This window comes from Aulonocara sp. 'chitande type north' Nkhata Bay, linkage group LG20 (genome assembly GCF_057382095.1).
Source record: "Aulonocara sp. 'chitande type north' Nkhata Bay isolate Kocher_YH1m ecotype deep benthic linkage group LG20, A_spYH_male_GT1.1, whole genome shotgun sequence".
NCBI classification, from domain to species: Eukaryota; Metazoa; Chordata; class Actinopteri; order Cichliformes; family Cichlidae; genus Aulonocara; species Aulonocara sp. 'chitande type north' Nkhata Bay.
Genome location: NC_141363.1, coordinates 4,344,111 through 4,365,389, shown reverse-complemented (window position 1 = coordinate 4,365,389; position 21,279 = coordinate 4,344,111). Strand labels below are relative to the sequence as shown.

General features: G+C 43.2%; 1 protein-coding gene across 1 annotated transcript; it reads right to left on the bottom strand.

Annotated features, from left to right (window-relative positions):
• Positions 1 to 1,987: 1,987 nt before the first annotated feature.
• On the bottom strand, positions 1,988 to 7,469 carry LOC147304924 (glutathione S-transferase Mu 3-like). Its single transcript, XM_086277865.1, has 8 exons — positions 7,311 to 7,469; positions 3,837 to 3,912; positions 3,691 to 3,755; positions 3,518 to 3,599; positions 3,292 to 3,389; positions 3,096 to 3,191; positions 2,524 to 2,634; positions 1,988 to 2,375 (listed from the first exon to the last, which is right to left on the bottom strand). Exons 1-8 carry the CDS (start codon positions 7,344 to 7,346, stop codon positions 2,286 to 2,288), a joined length of 654 nt encoding a protein of 217 aa, XP_086133991.1. The 5' UTR covers positions 7,347 to 7,469; the 3' UTR covers positions 1,988 to 2,285.
• Positions 7,470 to 21,279: the final 13,810 nt, after the last annotated feature.

The following is a 21,279-nucleotide window of genomic DNA, read 5'->3' as shown; positions in this document are numbered from 1 at the left end:
CGAGGCCCGGTCCGGGTCCCAGCCCAGAGACGGAGCGCCCCCAGAACCTCACGCCCATCCCGGACCCACCCAGGGGCAGCCAGGCTACCAGGTCAGTAACCCACGTCCGTCAGCACAGACCCTCCCCTAGCCCCGCTGCACACAGCCGCGAGGAAACAGTCACCTGAGAGCCAACAGAGCCCCTAACCGGACATGACCGCTACCCCGGGTTGAGCCCCCCAAGGAAAATGCCTCCGGGGAACCCCCCGACGCCCTAAGCCTGTCCCTACCCCCACACCAATCACAACAGTGAAGGCGGGACCAAACTATGACCCCCCACCCCCACTAGGTGATGGAGCTGATCAAAGGAGCCCAGAGCAATTGATCTGATGTGGTGGCAGAGGCTGTATCAAGGCTAATGTAATCTAATAGATAATTTCTATATTGGTTAGAATTAAGATTATTTTTATTTTTCCAGTTCATGAGGACTGTTTTCTTGGCTATGCATAGGGCAGTGAAAACCATATGGGCGATATTCTTTTCTGAAGTGACATTATCTAAGCTGCCCAACAAACACACTAAGGGGGAAGTTGGAATGTTACATTTCAGACACTTCGATAAGTCTTCACATATCTCGCGCCAAAACTTCTGAACTGGTGGACAGAACCAAAGAGCGTGGATATAATTGTCCGGTGAATTGGTTTGGCAGTGTGAGCAGTTGTTGGTAGACGTAAAGCCCATCTTGAACATCCGATGACCTGTATAGTGCACTCTATGTAATATTTTGTATTGAATTAATTGAAGACTGGGATTTCTAATTAGATGAAAGGTTTTTAAGCAAATCTGAGACCAGAAGTTTAGGTCTAAGTTAACTGATAAATCCGCTTCCCATTTTGCAATAGGAAGTGATATTGATTCATCTGTTTTAGAAAGCATTCTGTATATTTTGGATAGTAATTTGGGGGGTTTAAGAGTAAGAAATTGAACCACACTTGGTGGTGTTTGTAGTTCAACTTGACCCGGTTTAAATTTCTTTTTTACTATGGATTTAATTTGTTGATATTCTAAAAATCTTTTCTTGTTGATCCCATATTGTGTAACTAGTCCGTCAAATGAAATAAATTCTGTTCCTTCTAGTATATGTTCTAAGTATTTGATTCCTTTATCACTCCAATCTGAAAAGTTTATCATATTATTGTTTTGTAATATGTCAGGGTTGTTCCAGATAGGTGTACGTTTGCATGGGATTAATGAAGACGCCGTCAATTTTAGAAACTCCCACCATGCTGTCAGAGAAGAGCTGATGTTGATGCTTTTAAAGCATTCATGTCGTTGGATGTTTCAGATCATTTCAGATGTTAATGACGGTGTTAATGAGAGCTGGGCAGAGATGTAGGATTTACTATGCAAAATGTAGAGAATGTTTAGTTCAACATTTGTCACACGACAAAAGAAATGTCAGAATTATGGTAACCGTTTTGACACAAAAAGACCAAACATGTTGAAAGATCAAATTCTTGGAAATATTTTAGAGCTTTTTTGTAATTTTGCTTGTCTTCAGGAACAGTTCTCCAGGCTTCTTAAAGGACATTCAGAGCACTTATTTCAATATTGGCTGGCTTTTGTCCTCTTCTCTATTGAGACATTGTTAAAAACAATGCCTCATAAATTTTGACAAGATCTCCAACACCACTGGCTGAGATGCAGCCCCAAACCATGACAGAGCTTCCACTGTGTTTTACAGATGGCTATAGGCACTCATTGTTATACCGCTCAAACTGCCTCCATACATTTTTTTTTCTAAATCCCCCCTTCATTAAAAAATGGCTCCCTGACAGCCACCATTCCACAGAAACCATTTCTGAAGAGGCTTCAGTGGACAGTAGATGGCTCAAATCAAGAACCGGATGCATTTTCTGCTCTCGTGCTGCATTAAACTACATCAGATACATTTTGATGCGACTTGCTGTGCAGGACATTACGCTAAGATTGAAACACCAACAAAGAGTCAGAACTATATTCACTTTAATGTGCCAAAAAACAAACAAACAAAAGGTTATAAATTCTAACAATAAGTGCTTTCATTAGAAATGTTTCAGTACAAATTAGTCCGGACCGCCCCAAATCTGAAATCATTAATGGTTTTACAAACGGCATGTTACGTAATTAAACACCATCAAATCTACCAGTCAGAGAGCAAAATGGCACTTTTTTTTTTTCCAGTCATGACTTTGGTGTTAATTTGACAGTTTCATTAATTAACATTTTTCAGGAATTTTCCAGGGCATAAAAGGCACTGTTATTTACTATTTGTTTCCAAATTTGGCCATCTTGTTGTTTATCGGAGCCTTCATGAATCTTGGTGACTTCATGTATGCAGCGATCTTCTCCAGAGCCTGCAATGACATAATGGCCGTTGATTAAAATAAAAACACTGGAATTTTAAGAAACGAAAGGAAACTCCAGAGCCAACACCACACAAAGAAAGGTAAAAAAATAAAGGTTAAATTACATCATTAATGCAAAGACTTTGACTGTTCTCACCTCAAAACGGTTTAAAAAGTCTGTGAGGTTCTTGCAGTCATCCAGGCATTTGGAATCAAAGAGCCTGTGTTGGTCCAACAGCTCGTACATAATGAAGTCCACAAAAGTGATCTGTTGTGAAGAAAAGTTGCATAAGCATGTTAGAAGTAACAGAATCTGTGGTGTAAATCAAACAATAAGTCACCAGCCACGTTAAACCTGCAGAGAATCGGACACTTCTGCAGCTTTATGAAGCCCTAGAACACTAAAGTTCAACACTTTGATTTTCTATCCACAAACTTACTGCCAGGTTCACCTTCTCCTCCAATTATTTATAAATCAGTTTAAGAACCAGTATTAAATTTAGGCTGCATCCTGCCTAATACTGATGAGCTAGCACAGCATAAAAAGTACAGGTTTTTCTCTGCACAACTAACAAAATAATTTATGTTCACATCTAAAAACAATGTACAATTTAGAGTGAGAAAAAGGGCCTCAAATTGTCAAATTCTGCCCCCAGTTTGTCTATTAAATTTAAATCTGTAAAAGCAGCTTTAAAACAAGACTCCTCTCATATTTATGGACAGGTATACCTTGTCACCGGCAAACCACTTCCGATCTCCGAGGAAATCGGAGAACTGCTTTAGTGTATTTGGAAGCATCTTTAGGTAATCAGGCTTCATCTCATCCTGAAGAAACCAGAGAGATGACACTAGCGTTAGTGGAGTTTTAGGGAATTCAAAGAATATTTATATTTATGGATATTTTTTATTTTAATTAAACACTCACAAAGTTGGTGTAGCATAGCCTCACAAACCCATTTCTAAAGTCCATGGACTGGTTCTCAATGATGTCCACTCGAACCTTTTCACCCTCAGTCTCTCCACCTGTTGTCAAAGTTTACAAGATTCACATAAATAATAAAGAAACTAACAGTAATATTAGTTTAACATTGATTTACAATATAACTTGGAAAAAAAATCTTCTCAAACAAAATGCACGCTACTGTACTTACACATGTTGTGCTTACGAGCAATGTATCTCATGATAGCATTGCTTTGTGTTATCTTCCTGTCTCCATCCAGCAAGTAGGGTAGCTATAGTGAGATATAAATTCCAATAATAATGTTAGCTGATTGTTGCATTCTTCACAATTGAATTTTTAGTCGCACTTTAAAAAACTCTTACATTGGGAAAGTCCAGTCCAAGTTTGCTTTTTACATCAGTCCAGCAGGTCTTGTCATAGTTTGGAGCTGTGAGACATGAATTAATTAATTAGAGAGTTATGAGTTTTTTTCCCCCCTTTAAATCAATAGGCTGAAATGATAAGTTACCTTCCCCACAGACATAGTATTTGTCCTCGTACTCTTCCCCAGTATACTCCAGCAGGAGGCGTATGGGCTGGGCAAGCTGCAAAAAGCCAAAAATCAGAGTTGAGAGATTTTTTTTAATGTACATTAGCACCTCTGAACTGTAAAGTCTGCATAAGAATGTGGGCAGAGGACATGCATTGGACTTCACTTACGTAATTTACAGATTTACTGTGGTACAAACAAAATGGGCCAGTGTACACGTTTCATGAATCTGATGCCAAATTTACAGAGGGCAAGAATGTTTCCATGCACATTTTCGTAAATGAAGGACATAATTTCAGAAGTCTTGTGGTTTGTTTAGCTATAACCTGGAAGATTTAAGCCCTGCTGTGATGATGCTTTTGGAGAGAAAAGACTTTCTCCTGTCAGCGCTTCCAAACAAGACACATTTGTTCAGTCTTTTTCCCCATTTATACTCTCATGAACTTTAATATTCAACATGTTCACTGAGGCCTGCAGAATCTTGGAGATGTAGCTCTAAGGTTTTTTGCAGTTTCTCTGGGAATGGTACGGTGTGACCTTGGGGTGAATTTACTGGGACATTCACCCTTGAGAAGTTTAGCTTTTACAGTACTGCACCTGGCGCTGTGAAAACTCTTCACATGCTTGTACATGCCCAGGACACTACAGTTTGGCTCGTGTCACGCCAGCTTCAAAACATCACCCAGGTTTAAAGCTGCAATCAGATCCCTAATTCACTCAATTCTTTGCCACATTAAAGAAAAGAAATAAAATAAAAATATGAAATTAGAGATCATTATGGCTCAACACTTCTCTATGATTACACTAGTAGCCATTAGTTAATTCCACCTAGAGTTACTCACAGAAAAGACAAAAAGACTTGCCGAGACAGTTTAGGCTATTAGAAAAGCACATGTTCAGATGGGTATTTTCTGGGTCAATTTTGGGATTTTGTTTGTATTATTTCTGTTATGTTATTTTGTCTGCCTCCTTAACAGCTTAACTTTGTAAATAACAAACTTTCAAGTCAACTGCTTCTTTTGGTGTTGAACTAGAAGTGAACATTGAACACAGACACTGACAGAGCCCTCCTAAGTGTGAATACTGAACCTGATATAAGGATTGTAGAGCAAAGCACAAATGTGGAAGTTCTGTCCAGCTTAAACCAAAATAAAATTAACCCTCTTTTTAAAAAGGTTTTTAAAAAAAAATAGTTTTACACATATACATAGGTAATATATGGCTGTTAAACTATACTGCACCACCTTGTCCTGAGGTAACTTTTAATGGAGCATGTAGAATTGGATTGATCCAAGATTGAGACGATTATAGCTAATTGAAGCACAGGTAAAAGACTTCTTGAACTCCACTTGTGGTGCAGGAAAGACTACTGCAAATATAAACCATGATACATGAAAATGATTCCAATAATCAAAACCCAAAGTAAAACATTTGAAGTAAATCTTCAAATCAGCTACATTGACTTTTACTCTACTCTTTAAAATTACAGCATTATAGCTACAAGTTTGTCTAACAAATAGGGCTGCCACGATTTGTCGACTAGTCACGATTACGTCGACTATCAAAATCGTCGACGACTGATTTAATAGTCGACGCGTCGTTTGAAGCTTTGTAAGATCACAAAAGACGCAGGAATAAGTGGCAGGATTTAAGAGTGTAATAACGGACTGAAACAGAAGATGGCAGCATTGCATGTACAAGGATGTCAGCTACCGTTAAACCCTGAAGAAGAAGAAGAAGCAGCAGCTGTGTCCCAGAATTCATAGCGCGGCCCAGCGCAGTTTCCAACAATGGCGGCAGTTAGTTTTAATGTTACTCTTATTATTCTTTCTGGGTCACAAAATAAACGTTTAACATATTTTCAGGCGAGAATGTAGCTGTGTAAACCTCAAATATCTGCTCAGTTTATCAGGACACCACATATTTTCAAAAGCGCTCCTACGTTTTCGGAGACATCTGTTACCCACTAGCTCGTTAGCGAGCCGGGGGCTAGGCTCACTAGCACCGTGAGAACACCGGACTCCCCGCAAATCGTTTTCAAACCCACCGCTGTCTTTCGCTACTCAGGTTAAATATATATGAGTCACTTAGATAACTTAAAATGTTATTGTTTGGCTTTTTTTTTTGTATTTTATTTGTTCCTGAGTAAATCAGTTTGTCTGAGATTAAAGTTATAGTTTTTACACAGCTGAATAAACGTCAAGCAGACAACTGATTATCAGAAGTGTGAGATGCTCCAGAATATACTCCAGTGTCCTGTTATATTTTAGATAGCAAGGAGTTTATTAAACTTCACCGAAACAATCTGCAAATTTCATTAAAATTTAATAAACTATCATCTTGTCTTTATTTTTAGTTAGCACAGACCTTAAACACTTAAAGCTGTAAGCTAATGATAGTTATATAAGAGCAGATGCTGCTGGTGCAATAAGCTGTAGTTTTACGTCCAATGGATGATGATCTGATTAGTCGACTAATCGCAAAAATAATCGGTGACTAGTCTACTATCAAAATAATCGTTTGTGGCAGCCCTACTAACAAACAAAAGATCCCTGGTTCGGCCCTAGGAGGAGACACAAATCCCTTCTGGGGTTGTGCCAAGGAGTGCCCCAGGTGCAAAAACTGCAGAATAACACGTGCTCAGCTACCTGCTCAAACAACCCCCCTGTGAATAAAGAAGCTCTATAGCTGTATCATCAGCTTTAGCTCTAGATTAATTACGAAAAATATTTAAAGCGGCCACAAAGAGACAGTTTGCAGAGCCTTCTGTAATGCAAACTGCACAAAATTCCCATGCCTTATGAAAAAACGTGAACATAACTAATAAATATTTTTATTTTTTAACGAGAGGCTGTAAGGTTAAGCTCTCGTGGCTTGTTCAGATGGCTTCATATGCCAGTAAGTCTAGATTAATGGGAGGAGCAGAAATTCATGAGATTTTGCAGACAGCTGAAACCATTTAGAGACTTGAACTCTGCTCACACGAGCAGCCCTGGCACTGTGTGCACACGTCCCTGTGCTTTGACAATGTAAGAGGTTTAGAAATGAATATGTCCCACACAACTAACCCTACACTAAAGTCTGACTCGTTGAATAATGTAACCTCAAATGTTACTAGCATCTCGGCTCTAAATAGCGTAACACGTCAGCTATCAGGCTACACTGACAAAGATAACAGTTTGTGCAAAGGCACGCCCAGCTCGGCTGTTTTGCAGTTACATAATAACTTAGCGAGCTTCAAACAGTTTCTATAAACAGTTACACATCTTAAAAAAATTAAACACACTAACGCTATCCGCTAAAGGTTAGACGCCACCGAGGTTTAAAAACAGAAAAATGGCCATGATAAGACGGGAAATCGGTATTTTTGTCGATTAGATGGAGGTTCAGCCGTTGCGAACAACTGCGGGCTGCACACATGGAGTTTTTCAGCTCCCTGTTAGCTCCACTTACCCCACGAATATCCCAGTAAGCCAGTGTCATTGGCATTTTGAATCACTTTCTGAGACCAAATGGAGCCGAAAGAGACAGTAGCTTCTGCAGCGGAGCGCAGGTCTGCACGAAGGCGGGAGATGAGCCGGTGGAGGGGGACAGGCGGAGCAAGTGGGCGGGGCGAACCGGGCGGTCACACATTGCTGCTCTGATCCGGTTCTTCGGTTTATGCATAAACAACTACTGCACGCTATGTGATTCTGTGAATCTCGTGCTAATCTCAGGCTTCTTTGTTGTCTTTAACAGGTTCTTCCTCTTTTACAAACAACATCTTCAGTTCTGCACAGTGCAGGGCCGTGCACAGATGTTTGAAGGGGTAGGTGCTCAATGTTAACAAAGGGCACATAGAACCAGGCTGAATACCAACAAAGCACATTCATCAGGAATATAATATGGAATCGCATCATACTATATCACTGTCATCAGGTGGGGGAATGTAGCCTGTGTTTTAATGATAGGGTTCAATGTTGGTGTTGAGGGGTTGCTGCTGCTCCTGATAGTGCTGGAGGGCAGGGCTGTGTTGATCTGAGACTGTAGACATGGTGGCTGATTAAACAAGTATTATGGGATAATAATAAAATGCAAAGATCGGTAACAGTGCTTGGAACCTTAATGCAACAGATTTTAAAAACGGTGGGAAATAAACTAGGCTCTGTCTGTTACTCACTCTTTGCCTCTCTCCCTACTTCCATCTCCACATCTGATTTGTCACTCTCAACTTGCTGTCCATTTGAGAACAAGGCACGATTTGCTGTTGCATTAATGTATTATTTAATTATCCACACTTAACAACTCTGGCACCTAATCCATAATAGAGTAATGATAGAAAAACGTTAAAGAACCAAACCATTACAATTGTGTTTATTACTCTTTAAATACTTGAGTAATAATTATATATCCATAAAACATGCCCACACACATGCACAATGACATTTACATCTTCTCCATAATGTATATACTATGACACAAGTTTGCACCATTGTGCTGATCCATTATTATTTATTCCTGTCATGGTCCTGAGTCTGACGACTCAGTGTTTTGTGTTTCCTTATATTACTCCATGTTCTTGTTTATTCTGGTCATGTCTTTTGTTAGGGTTTGCCATTTGTTAGGTTTCTGTTCTGTGCCTGCCTGCTCACACTTCTCTGTGTTCCCTCTGTCCATGGTGTCCCTGTGTCTGCTCGTGAATCTGTCTGTTAAGTTCATTGTTTTATTCTGAAAGTCTCTGCCTCATGTGAGTGTGTTCAGGTTACATTTCCCCTGCCTTGTCAGCTCTGATTTCTCCCCGGTGTGTTCCCCTCCTGTCTCCCATCCCTTGATTACTGCTGTGAGTATTTAAGCCCTGTGTGTTCTCCTGCCTCTCCTTGTTCGTCTGCGTTATCTCCTTCCGTCATCCTGTGTGGTTCCCCTGCATCTGTCTACGTCTCCCTGCATCTCCATTTGTGTCTCTAGGTTTCAGATTTGTTTTATTCTTAGTTTTCCCAGTTAGGTTTTGTCTGTTCTCGCCATCCTTTGCCTTTTGTTGTACGTCATCCTCCTCAATAAAAGCCCACTCACATCACTAGTGCCTGCATCTTGGGTCCTTTAATAAATTACACACGGCTCGCCCCGCTAGCTGTGACAATTCCTAGTGCTAAAATAACAAAGTAATAAGAACAACAACAACAAAAAGTAATACATATAAAATAATGTATTTATGATGATTCAATTTGTTTGGCTATCCATTCTGCGCAAGGCAGAAAGCTTATTAAATGTTTAAATCGTAGAGATACAATAATGTTGCTGCTGTAAAATCAGCCTTTTGACTCTTTTGAAATATGAATCTAATATAATCTGTTTCTTAATGTATTTTCTTTAAAATACAGTGTGTGTTTTTAATATCATAATTAGAATAATCCATGATTATTATAATGCCATGAACCATTGAGCAAAGCATATTACTTGATACAGATACAGTGGCTATTATTCACAGAACAAAGTTTTTAGCCAGGCTGTAAACATATTTATTTCTGCTGTTAATTTATTGTAATGGACATGAACATTTTAAATACTCTTTAAATAAAACAAAATTAAATGTTCACACTTCAGATGTTTTGGTAATCGAATTGTTTTACTTGATTGGTCGATGGTAATTTTTTATGGGTGAGATTTTTTATGGGTAAGAGAATCTTGCTGATTCTCCTGGAGTGTCTCGTTTTGATCTGGTTTGTTAACACTGGCCTCTTTTTCTGAACTTGACTGCTGTACTGTCTCATACCGGGCTTGAGAATTGTCTTGTTTGGCAACGTTGGACTAATTTTCTTGTTTCTTTCTTGTGTCTTGCAGAGCCTGCAAAGACTCCTGAAGTAAGATATTTTCTTTTTCTGTTTTCTGGAGTTGGTTTTTGATGTTTGTGTTCTCCTGGTTTTGCTTCGATGTGAAGCTTTGGTTTTTTCCAACTCATATTTTCGGTTTTGGACCTTCAAATCCTTTTTCTTGGAAAGAGCCTCACTGGCGCAGAGTTTTGCTTTGAGCTCTGCAAACTCACAGTGGGCTCTTTGTTCTTATTTTTGTGTTTTCCAACTTCTTCTTCTAGATTTGAGTTTTGAGGAGCTGCTCGTGGTGTTGTTCGATCTCCTCCTGCTGTTTTTTACATTGGACCTCCAAATCAGCTTCTCTAGTTCCTTAGAAATATGGTATCATATTCCTCTTCTGTGGAACCAGGCTTCCAGTTTGGATTCGGGAGACTGACACTATCTCTACTTTTAAGATTAGGCTTAAAACTTTCCTTTTTGCTAAAGCATATAGTTAGGGCTGGACCAGGTGACCCTGAATCCTCCCTTAGTTATGCTGCAATAGACGTAGGCTGCCAGGGGATTCCCATGATGCATTGAGTTTTTCCTTTCCAGTCACCTTTCTCACTCACTATGTGTTAATAGACCTCTCTGCATTGAATCATATCTGTTATTAACCTCTGTCTCTCTTCCACGGCATGTCTTTATCCTGTCTTCCTTCTCTCACCCCAACTGGTCGCAGCAGATGGCCCCGCCCCTCCCTGAGCCTGGTTCTGCCGGAGGTTTCTTCCTGTTAAAAGGGAGTTTTTCCTTCCCACGACGCCAAAGTGCTTGCTCATAGGGGGTCATATGATTGTTGGGTTTTTCTCTGTATCTATGAAGCACCTTGAGGCGACTTTTATTGTGATTTAGCGCTATATAAATGAAATTGAATTGAATTGAATCTAGTGGTTTTCAAGTCTGAAGAGTGTGTGTGGAGCCTCTGTGGTTTGTGTCGAAACCTTCACACTAAGCTCTGCAGCTGTGACAGCTGTGTTGCTGTCTTCAACCGTAGTGTGACTGACTTCAGGGGTGAAGTTTTCCTCTGTATTGCAAAGATCGGTGACAGCACTTGGAACCATAAGAGGAAAGGGATAGGTGCTCAAGCCCCCTCCGCCCCCGCCTCTGCACATGCCTGGCACAGTGCATCCATGGATATGGATGGGCTAAATTATGATTTATAAATCCACTTCATGTAAGCCAACTTTGAATCTTGTATGTGAGACTTTTCGTTTTATTCAGACACAGCTGAGTCATGGTGAGTCGACATATGTCACGGCTGCGATGGCAGACGTGTGGGGTTGTGGTAAGGACCCAAACGCAGGCACTGACGCAGATGCAGTGAGTGAGCTTTACCTAGTGAGGTAAAGAGGATACAGGAGGAACAGAGAATGGCATACAGAGAAACTAGGAAAACCCTAAACTGAGAAAACTAACAAAACTGACCTGAAACCTACAGATGGACCAGCAACAAGCAGCAGAAAACACAGGGCTTATATACTCACAGGGGCAATCAGGGAATGGGATACAGGAGGGCAACAGCTGTGAGAAATCAGAGCTGACGAGACAGGGGAAACGTAAACTGAACAGACTGACATATAACAAGGACCTTCAAAGTAAAACAGGAAATACAACAGGTATGCACAGACACGAGCTTAACACAAGACATGGCAACAGGGAGGGAACACAAAGACGTGGGACCAGGGCAGGCACAGAGACACAGAACAAAAGGAGCTCGAAATACAAAACAGAAACAAAACCTGAGACTAAGAAATTCCCAACAAGAATGAACCTAAAACATAAGATAATAATCAAAACCAAAACCACTGAGTCCACAGACTCTGGACCATGACAACATATTTGGACTCCTACACAGACTCAAGTCAAGTAGTCAAGTCAAGTATTTATTTATTGTCATTGTCAAAGAACAATGAAATTGCGTTTGGGGCTTCCGTACAACCCGTAAAAAACAAACAAAAAACAAACAAACAAAAAAAACAATAAAAAAAAACAAATACCCCTTAAAACCCAAGTGTAAATATTTAACCCAGTGTGACTTCAGTGCAATGAGACAATCCTTAGCAACAACATGAGAACAAGACAGGTAATGTTCGTAGGACATTCAGACAAAGACCTGAGAAACATGACAAAATGCAACAATGCAACCCGTTCAATATTATTGTACTGTGAGATATGATGGTTGTCTATTTAAGAAAGGGGGGGGGGGGGAGAGAGAATAAAGATATAATGCACCAATGCAAACCAGTTCAGTGCTATTAAGAAGTTGGATATGGTTATTGTCCGTGAGAGGGGGGCAGAGAGGGGAGGGGGGCAGAATTCAGGAGCCTCACAGCCTGTGGATACAGGCTGTTGGCCAGTCTGGATGTTCTGGCCTGTATAGACCTGTACCTTCTCCCTGAGGGCAGCAGGTGGAAAAGGTGGCGCGCAGGGTGATGTTGGTCCCGCAGGATACTGTGCACCCTCCTCAGACAGCGAGTGGGGAAGATATTACTGATCTCTGGCAGAATTGTTCCAATAATTCTGCCAGCTTCTTTCACCACCCGCTGGAGTGCTTGCTGGTCGGCCTTGGTGCAGCTGGGGAACCACACTAGAAATCCATGCGTCAGGACGCTGCTGATGGCACAGTTATAGAAGTTCAACATCAGAGGTCTGGGAATGTGTGCGCTCCGTAGTCTCCTCAGGTAGTAGAGGCGCTGTTGGGCCTTCCGTGCAACTAAGGTGATATGGTTGCCCCAGGACAGGTCCTCGGTCACAGTTACCCCCAAGAATTTAAAACTGCTCACCCTCTCCACCGCCTCACTGCCAATGAAGAGAGGCAGATGGTTGTTATGACCCTTCCTCCGGAAATCTACAATGATCTCCTTGGTCTTTTTGGTGTTTAAGACCAAGTTATTGTCGTGGCACCATGACTCTAGTTGTTGCACCTCTGTCCTGTAGTTTGTCTCATCGTTGTTGGATATAAGTCCGAGCACTGTGGTGTCATCGGAAAACTTAACAATGAGATTGGACGCGCAGGAGGAAATACAGTCATGGGTGAAGAGAGTGTATAGCAGAGGGCTCAGAACACACCCCTGAGGGGCACCGGTGTTGACCACAAGGGTGGAAGAGGTGTTCTTACCCACTCTGACACTCTGTCTGCGGTTAGTGAGGAAGTCCACAATCCAGTTGCACAGAGAGGAGTTGAGTCCCAGTTGGTGGAGTTTGGGACGGAGTTTATATGGCCGGATGGTATTAAAAGCCGAGCTGTAGTCTACAAAGAGGAGCCGTGCATAGGTGTTCCTGTGTTCCAAGTGCTTCAATAATGTGTGCAGCACTATGGCGATCGCATCCTCAGTTGACCGGTTCTCCCTGTATGCAAACTGGTGCGAGTCCAGAGATGGTGGAAAAGCAGCTCTGATGTGTTTAAGACACCTGCAAAAGCCTCCTGCAAATAACAGAGGAGGTGCGATGTTATAACAGACATTCGTGGACTGTTTCGCAGCGTTACGCCAAGTCTTCGAGACGCCTTCAATCAGACTTAATATTGTTTATTTTGATTGTATCTGGGAGCAAAGACCATCACTGTACTGGTTCTTCTTGTCAAGCTAGACAAACCAAATTACTCCAAAGTTTGATGTTCCGCTTAAGAAGTGCCTTTTTGTGTTATTTCTCGTCAGTCAGCCATAATTTGTTTATTTTACATCTTTCATTTGGTAAAGATTGTATTTTTTACTGCCTTGTAATATAACATTAGCCTTATAATCCTGACAACAATATGCAAGTTGAAGGCACAAAAAAAGCTTAACGGTATGTTAGTTCCTTTTTACCTCTAGTACATCAGAACAGCTGACACGAGAGTCCCCAGAGTTTTGTGCCTTGACCAAGTGGTGGTTAAAAACAGAATATTACGTGCCTTGACAACACTTCCTGTCACACCGTGCGTGACAGTTAGGAGGTGACAGACGCATGAAGGAGACTCCAGGTGGACTACTGTTTCAAAGGCACACTTGCTGTTTGGTTAGCCTGCTCTAAATGTATTATTAACAGATGAAGGATGAAGTGCATTTAAAGCTTCTTTTTCTTATCCGTTTTAATACAGATTATTCCTCCTAACAGCTTTAGAGACTTGCATGACATTGGCACAAAGGGAGCAATACATCTTAACACTACTTAAATTTGGCTCAAGATTGTATAAAACACTATTCTTGTGTGTACTGAAATCAAAAGAAACATACTTTTTTTTTTTAAGAAAAAGCTATTCTTGGGATTGTCTGTTGACTGAAAGACAACACTTCCTGTTTAATAAATATGATGATTTATGTAACAAGACCAAAGACTTTCATTACAATTCAGAAGCCTTTCCAGATTAAGCAACATCCAAACAAGTGCTTTCTACATGTTTGTGTTTTATTTCTTCATTCTTTAATGATAAGTGAGGCTATTTCCTAATGTACTGAAGTATGAAGTAGACTGCTTCTCCTCTCCATCTTTCCAAATGACAGACACGGCCATCGTACATTTCTACTATAAAAATCCATTTAATTCCTTATATCAAAAAGAAATCGAATTATAACAAAACAATCAGAACCACAAACGTGGGTTTTTGCCAGTTAAAGAAATTCTCCAAATGAAATATGATTGTTCCAACTTACATGGCGATTTAACAGAGCAGGATGTTAAAAGCAAATAAGCAAGAAAAAAAAACTGAATTTAAAGAAAAAATGTGATGAATACTGTTAACATTTGAGGACTAAAGCCAGAGTTTCCTCTTGGTTAAGTGTGTCTGTGTGTGTGTGAGCACCATGCAGTGACCACCATTCTCGCAGAAGCCTTAACACTTACATCACCATGGCAACGGACAGTTAACCCATAACAACGCATGTAAACGCATGGCAACGGACAGTTAACCCATAACAACGCATGTAAACGCATGGCAACGGACAGATAACCCATGGCAACGGACAGTTAACCCATAACAACGCATGTTAACCCATGGCAACGGACAGTTAACCCATGGCAACGGTCAGGTAACCCATGGCAACGGACCGGTTACCATGGCAACGGACCGGTTACCATGGCAACGGACCGGTAACCCATGGCAACGGACCGGTTACCATGGCAACGGACCGGTAACCCATGGCAACGGACAGTTAACCCATAACAACGCATGTAAACGCATGGCAACGGACAGTTAACCCATAACAACGCATGTAAACGCATGGCAACGGACAGATAACCCATGGCAACGGACAGTTAACCCATAACAACGCATGTTAACGCATGGCAACAGACAGATAACCCATGGCAACGGACAGTTAACCCATAACAACGCATGTTAACGCATGGCAACAGACAGATAACCCATGGCAACGGACAGTTAACCCATAACAACGCATGTAAATGCATGGCAACGGACAGTTAACGCATGGCAACGGACAGTTAACCCATGGCAACGGTCATATAACCCATGGCAACGGACAGTTAACCCATAACAACGCATGTAAACGCATGGCAACGGACAGTTAACCCATAACAACGCATGTAAACGCATGGCAACGGACAGTTAACGCATGGCAACGGACAGTTAACCCATGGCAACGGTCAAGTAACCCATGGCAACAGACCGGTTACCATGGCAACGGACCGGTTACCATGGCAACGGACCGGTTACCATGGCAACGGACCGGTAACCCATGGCAACGGACAGTTAACCCATAACAACGCATGTAAACGCATGGCAACGGACAGTTAACCCATAACAACGCATGTAAACGCATGGCAACGGACAGATAACCCATGGCAATGGACAGTTAACCCATAACAACGCATGTAAACGCATGGCAACGGACAGATAACCCATGGCAACGGACAGTTAACCCATAACAACGCATGTTAACGCATGGCAACGGACAGATAACCCATGGCAACGGACAGTTAACCCATAACAACGCATGTAAATGCATGGCAACGGACAGTTAACCCATAACAACGCATGTCAACGCATGGCAACGGACAGTTAACGCATGGCAACGGACAGTTAACCCATGGCAACGGACCGGTTACCATGGCAACGGACCGGTAACCCATGGCAACGGACCGGTTACCATGGCAACGGACCGGTAACCCATGGCAACGGACAGTTAACCCATAACAACGCATGTAAATGCATGGCAACGGACAGTTAACGCATGGCAACGGACAGTTAACCCATGGCAACGGTCATATAACCCATGGCAACGGACAGTTAACCCATAACAACGCATGTAAATGCATGGCAACGGACAGTTAACCCATAACAACGCATGTAAACGCATGGCAACGGACAGTTAACGCATGGCAACGGACAGTTAACCCATGGCAACGGTCAGGTAACCAATGGCAACGGACCGGTTACCATGGCAACGGACCGGTTACCATGGCAACGGACCGGTAACCCATGGCAACGGACCGGTTACCATGGCAACGGACCGGTAACCCATGGCAACGGACAGTTAACCCATAACAACGCATGTAAATGCATGGCAACGGACAGTTAACGCATGGCAACGGACAGTTAACCCATGGCAACGGTCATATAACCCATGGCAACGGACAGTTAACCCATGGCAACGGTCATATAACCCATGGCAACGGACAGTTAACCCATAACAACGCATGTAAACGCATGGCAACGGACAGTTAACCCATAACAACGCATGTAAACGCATGGCAACGGACAGTTAACGCATGGCAACGGACAGTTAACCCATGGCAACGGTCAGGTAACCCATGGCAACAGACCGGTTACCATGGCAACGGACAGGTTACCATGGCAACGGACCGGTAACCCATGGCAACGGACCGGTTACCATGGCAACGGACCGGTAACCCATGGCAACGGACAGTTAACCCATAACAACGCATGTAAACGCATGGCAACGGACAGTTAACCCATAACAACGCATGTAAACGCATGGCAACGGACAGATAACCCATGGCAACGGACAGTTAACCCATAACAAAGCATGTTAACGCATGGCAACGGACAGATAACCCATGGCAACGGACAGTTAACCCATAACAACGCATGTAAACGCATGGCAACGGACAGTTAACGCATGGCAACGGACAGTTAACCCATGGCAACGGTCAGGTAACCCATGGCAACGGACCGGTTACCATGGCAACGGACCGGTTACCATGGCAACGGACCGGTTACCATGGCAACGGACCGGTAACCCATGGCAACGGACAGTTAACCCATAACAACGCATGTAAACGCATGGCAACGGACAGATAACCCATGGCAACGGACAGTTAACCCATAACAACGCATGTTAACGCATGGCAACGGACAGATAACCCATGGCAACGGACAGTTAACCCATAACAACGCATGTAAATGCATGGCAACGGACAGTTAACGCATGGCAACGGACAGTTAACCCATGGCAACGGTCATATAACCCATGGCAACGGACAGTTAACCCATAACAACGCATGTAAACGCATGGCAACGGACAGATAACCCATGGCAACGGACAGTTAACCCATAACAACGCATGTTAACGCATGGCAACGGACAGAGAACCCATGGCAACGGACAGTTAACCCATAACAACGCATGTAAACGCATGGCAACGGACAGTTAACCCATGGCAACGGTCAGGTAACCCATGGCAACGGACCGGTTACCATGGCAACAGACCGGTAACCCATGGCAACGGTCAGGTAACCCATGGCAACGGACCGGTTACCATGGCAACAGACCGGTAACCCATGGCAACGGACAGTTAACCCATAACAACGCATGTAAACGCATGGCAACGGACAGTTAACCCATAACAACGCATGTAAACGCATGGCAACGGACAGATAACCCATGGCAACGGACAGTTAACCCATAACAACGCATGTAAACGCATGGCAACGGACAGTTAACCCTTAACAACGCATGTAAACGCATGGCAACGGACAGTTAACCCATAACAACGCATGTAAACGCATGGCAACGGACAGATAACCCATGGCAACGGACAGTTAACCCATAACAACGCATGTAAACGCATGGCAACGGACAGTTAACCCATAACAACGCATGTAAACGCATGGCAACGGACAGATAACCCATGGCAACGGACAGTTAACCCATAACAACGCATGTAAACGCATGGCAACGGACAGTTAACCCATAACAACGCATGTAAACGCATGGCAACGGACAGTTAACCCATAACAACGCATGTAAACGCATGGCAACGGACAGATAACCCATGGCAACGGACAGTTAACCCATAACAACGCATGTAAACGCATGGCAACGGACAGTTAACGCATGGCAATGGTCAGGTAACCCATGGCAACGGACCGGTTACCATGGCAACGGACCGGTTACCATGGCAACGGACCGGTAACCCATGGCAACGGACCGGTTACCATGGCAACGGACCGGTAACCCATGGCAACGGACAGTTAACCCATAACAACGCATGTAAACGCATGGCAACGGACAGTTAACCCATAACAACGCATGTAAACGCATGGCAACGGACAGATAACCCATGGCAACGGACAGTTAACCCATAACAACGCATGTAAACGCATGGCAACGGACAGTTAACCCTTAACAACGCATGTAAACGCATGGCAACGGACAGTTAACCCATAACAACGCATGTAAACGCATGGCAACGGACAGTTAACGCATGGCAACGGACAGTTAACCCATGGCAACGGTCAGGTAACCCATGGCAACGGACCGGTTACCATGGCAACAGACCGGTAACCCATGGCAACGGACAGTTAACCCATAACAACGCATGTAAACGCATGGCAACGGACAGATAACCCATGGCAATGGACAGTTAACCCATAACAACGCATGTAAACGCATGGCAACGGACAGTTAACCCATAACAACACATGTAAACGCATGGCAACGGACAGTTAACGCATGGCAACGGACAGTTAACCCATGGCAACGGTCAGGTAACCCATGGCAACGGACCGGTTACCATGGCAACGGACCGGTAACCCATGGCAACGGACCGGTAACCCATGGCAATGGACAGTTAACCCATAACAACGCATGTAAACGCATGGCAACGGACAGATAACCCATGGCAACGGACAGTTAACCCATAACAACGCATGTAAACGCATGTCAACGGACATTTAACCCATAACAACGCATGTAAACGCATGGCAACGGACAGATAACCCATGGCAACGGACAGTTAACCCATAACAACGCATGTAAACGCATGGCAACGGACAGTTAACCCTTAACAACGCATGTAAACGCATGGCAACGGACAGTTAACCCATAACAACGCATGTAAACGCATGGCAACGGACAGTTAACCCATGGCAACGGACCGGTAACCCATGGCAACGGACCGGTAACCCATGGCAATGGACAGTTAACCCATAACAACGCATGTAAACGCATGGCAACGGACAGTTAACCCATAACAACGCATGTAAACGCATGGCAACGGACCGGTTACCATAGCAACGGACCGGTAACCCATGGCAACGGATCGGTTACCATGGCAACAGACTGGTAACCCATGGCAACGGACCGGTAACCCATGGCAACGGACCGGTTACCATGGCAACGGAGTTTACCCATAACAACGCATATAAACGCATGGCAACGGACAGTTAACCCATAACAACGCATGTAAACACATGGCAACGGACAGATAACCCATGGCAACGGACAGTTAACCCATAACAACGCATGTAAACGCATGGCAACGGACAGTTAACCCATAACAACGCATGTAAACGCATGGCAACGGACAGTTAACGCATGGCAACGGACAGTTAACCCATGGCAACGGTCAGGTAACCCATGGCAACGGACCGGTTACCATGGCAACGGACCGGTAACCCATGGCATCCTCACCCCTTCCTGTTACGTGTTGCATGTTGTCCATTGTTTATTTACCTCTCACCAGTCGGCAGCGTCCGCCATGTTTGTCTGTGCTAAATGTCATCTGCGGTGTGCTCAACAGCTATTTGGTCAACAGGCTCTAGAAGAAAACAGAATCAAACTTACGTGAACACAGTCTGTATCCACACTTTTGTTTCCTCTGTGACAGCCATCCTGTTTGGTAATCTGCAAACTCAAGAGCTTGTTGACCACTGTATCGTAACCAGAGTGGTTACTTTGTAACGTCCTCATTGTTTAGTGTTACTGATTTGCCAAAATCACCGTCTCAAAGCCTTGAATTTCTCCGTTTTGAAGCACAACTTCTAGCAGTTGAAATACAAGGCTATGGGAATGTGGCATTCCTGCCACATTTGCTAATTTTGTAGCTCTTATGGACAATTTCAGCTTTAACCCAAAGTTTTAACTGCACAAGTGTTTCCAGATTTTCTGGATTTGAAAATTATAACAATAAACACTCAGTTGTCAGTTTATTAGGGAGCTCAAACTAATGCAGACTAACAACAGTCCTGCAATAAAGGCAACTTTTCATAGTTTCATCTTCATTGTAAAAAAGAGGAAATATGGTTTGTGGTGCTGTTTTCATGTACTGCATTATACAGTAAGGTGTTCCTATTTGCTTTTCTTTTTTTAGCTTAACCTCATTTACAGAAATGAGGGAACAACTGATATAAATTAGGTGTACCTAATAAAGTGAGAACTGAGTGTACATCCTCTGCTCTTCTTGCTTAAATCAGAATCAGAATCAGAATCAGAATGGGTTTATTGCCAGATGTTGAGGTTTACAACATTAGGAAATTGCTGCGGTGCTTCAGTGCAGACAATAAGAATTAAAGTGCTATGTAGAAAGAAAGATATGTGCATGAGATATACATGAGATATATACATGAGAATAAGAATTATGAGTGCTACGTAGAAAGATATATACATGAGTGCAGGTGGTGATCAGTGCCAAACATATATACATGAGAATAAGAATTATGAGTGCTACGTAGAAAGATATATACATGAGTGCAGGTGGTGATCAGTGCCAGACATGAAATGATGCAGTGACACAGCGTAGGGTCATGTGTTAGTGGCGGGGACAGTCATGTGGTTATTGTTCATTTGTCCAACAGCAGAGGGGAAGAAACTGTTCTTGTGGCGAGAGGTTCTGGTGCGAATGGACCGGAGCCTCCTGCCTGAGGGGAGCAGGTCAAACAGACTGTGTCCAGGGTGAGAAGGGTCAGCTGAGATCCGGGCTGCACGCCCCAGTGTCCTGGAGGTGTACAGGTCCTGCAGAGATGGGAGTCTGCAGCCAATCACCTTCTCAGCAGAGCGCACAACACGCTGCAGTCTCTGTTTGTCCCTGATAGTGGCTCCAGCGTACCACACTCTTAAGAAATTGAGATGTAAACAGAAGCAAATGTCCAGATTGACCTCTTGGTCGTCTAACATGTGTGTCCCCCTGTCTCTCACCCCCCCTCTCCATGCCTACTCACAGATCTCCGAAACCAGCCTTTCCTGCGAGCGGACGCGTTGATCCGGAGCGGTTGGAAGAGACCCTAAACCACTTATTCGTCACTTATAGTCCCCTCCCTATTGTAACCCTTCCCTTTGTCCCAGTGGCGCATCTCAACCCTGAGGCTGCAGATCACAAAGACTGAAAAGCGAGGACAGGACAAAGCCCTTGTTTTAGCCC

Coding starts and splice junctions, on each gene's coding strand:
- LOC147304924 (XM_086277865.1), bottom strand. CDS start 7,346: ATGCCAATGACACTGGCTTACTGGGATATTCGTGGG. Junction 3,600..3,690: donor TTGGACTGGACTTTCCCAAT/GTAAGAGTTTTT, acceptor ATCTCACTATAG/CTACCCTACTTGCTGGATGG. Junction 3,192..3,291: donor GGCTATGCTACACCAACTTT/GTGAGTGTTTAA, acceptor TGGTTTCTTCAG/GATGAGATGAAGCCTGATTA.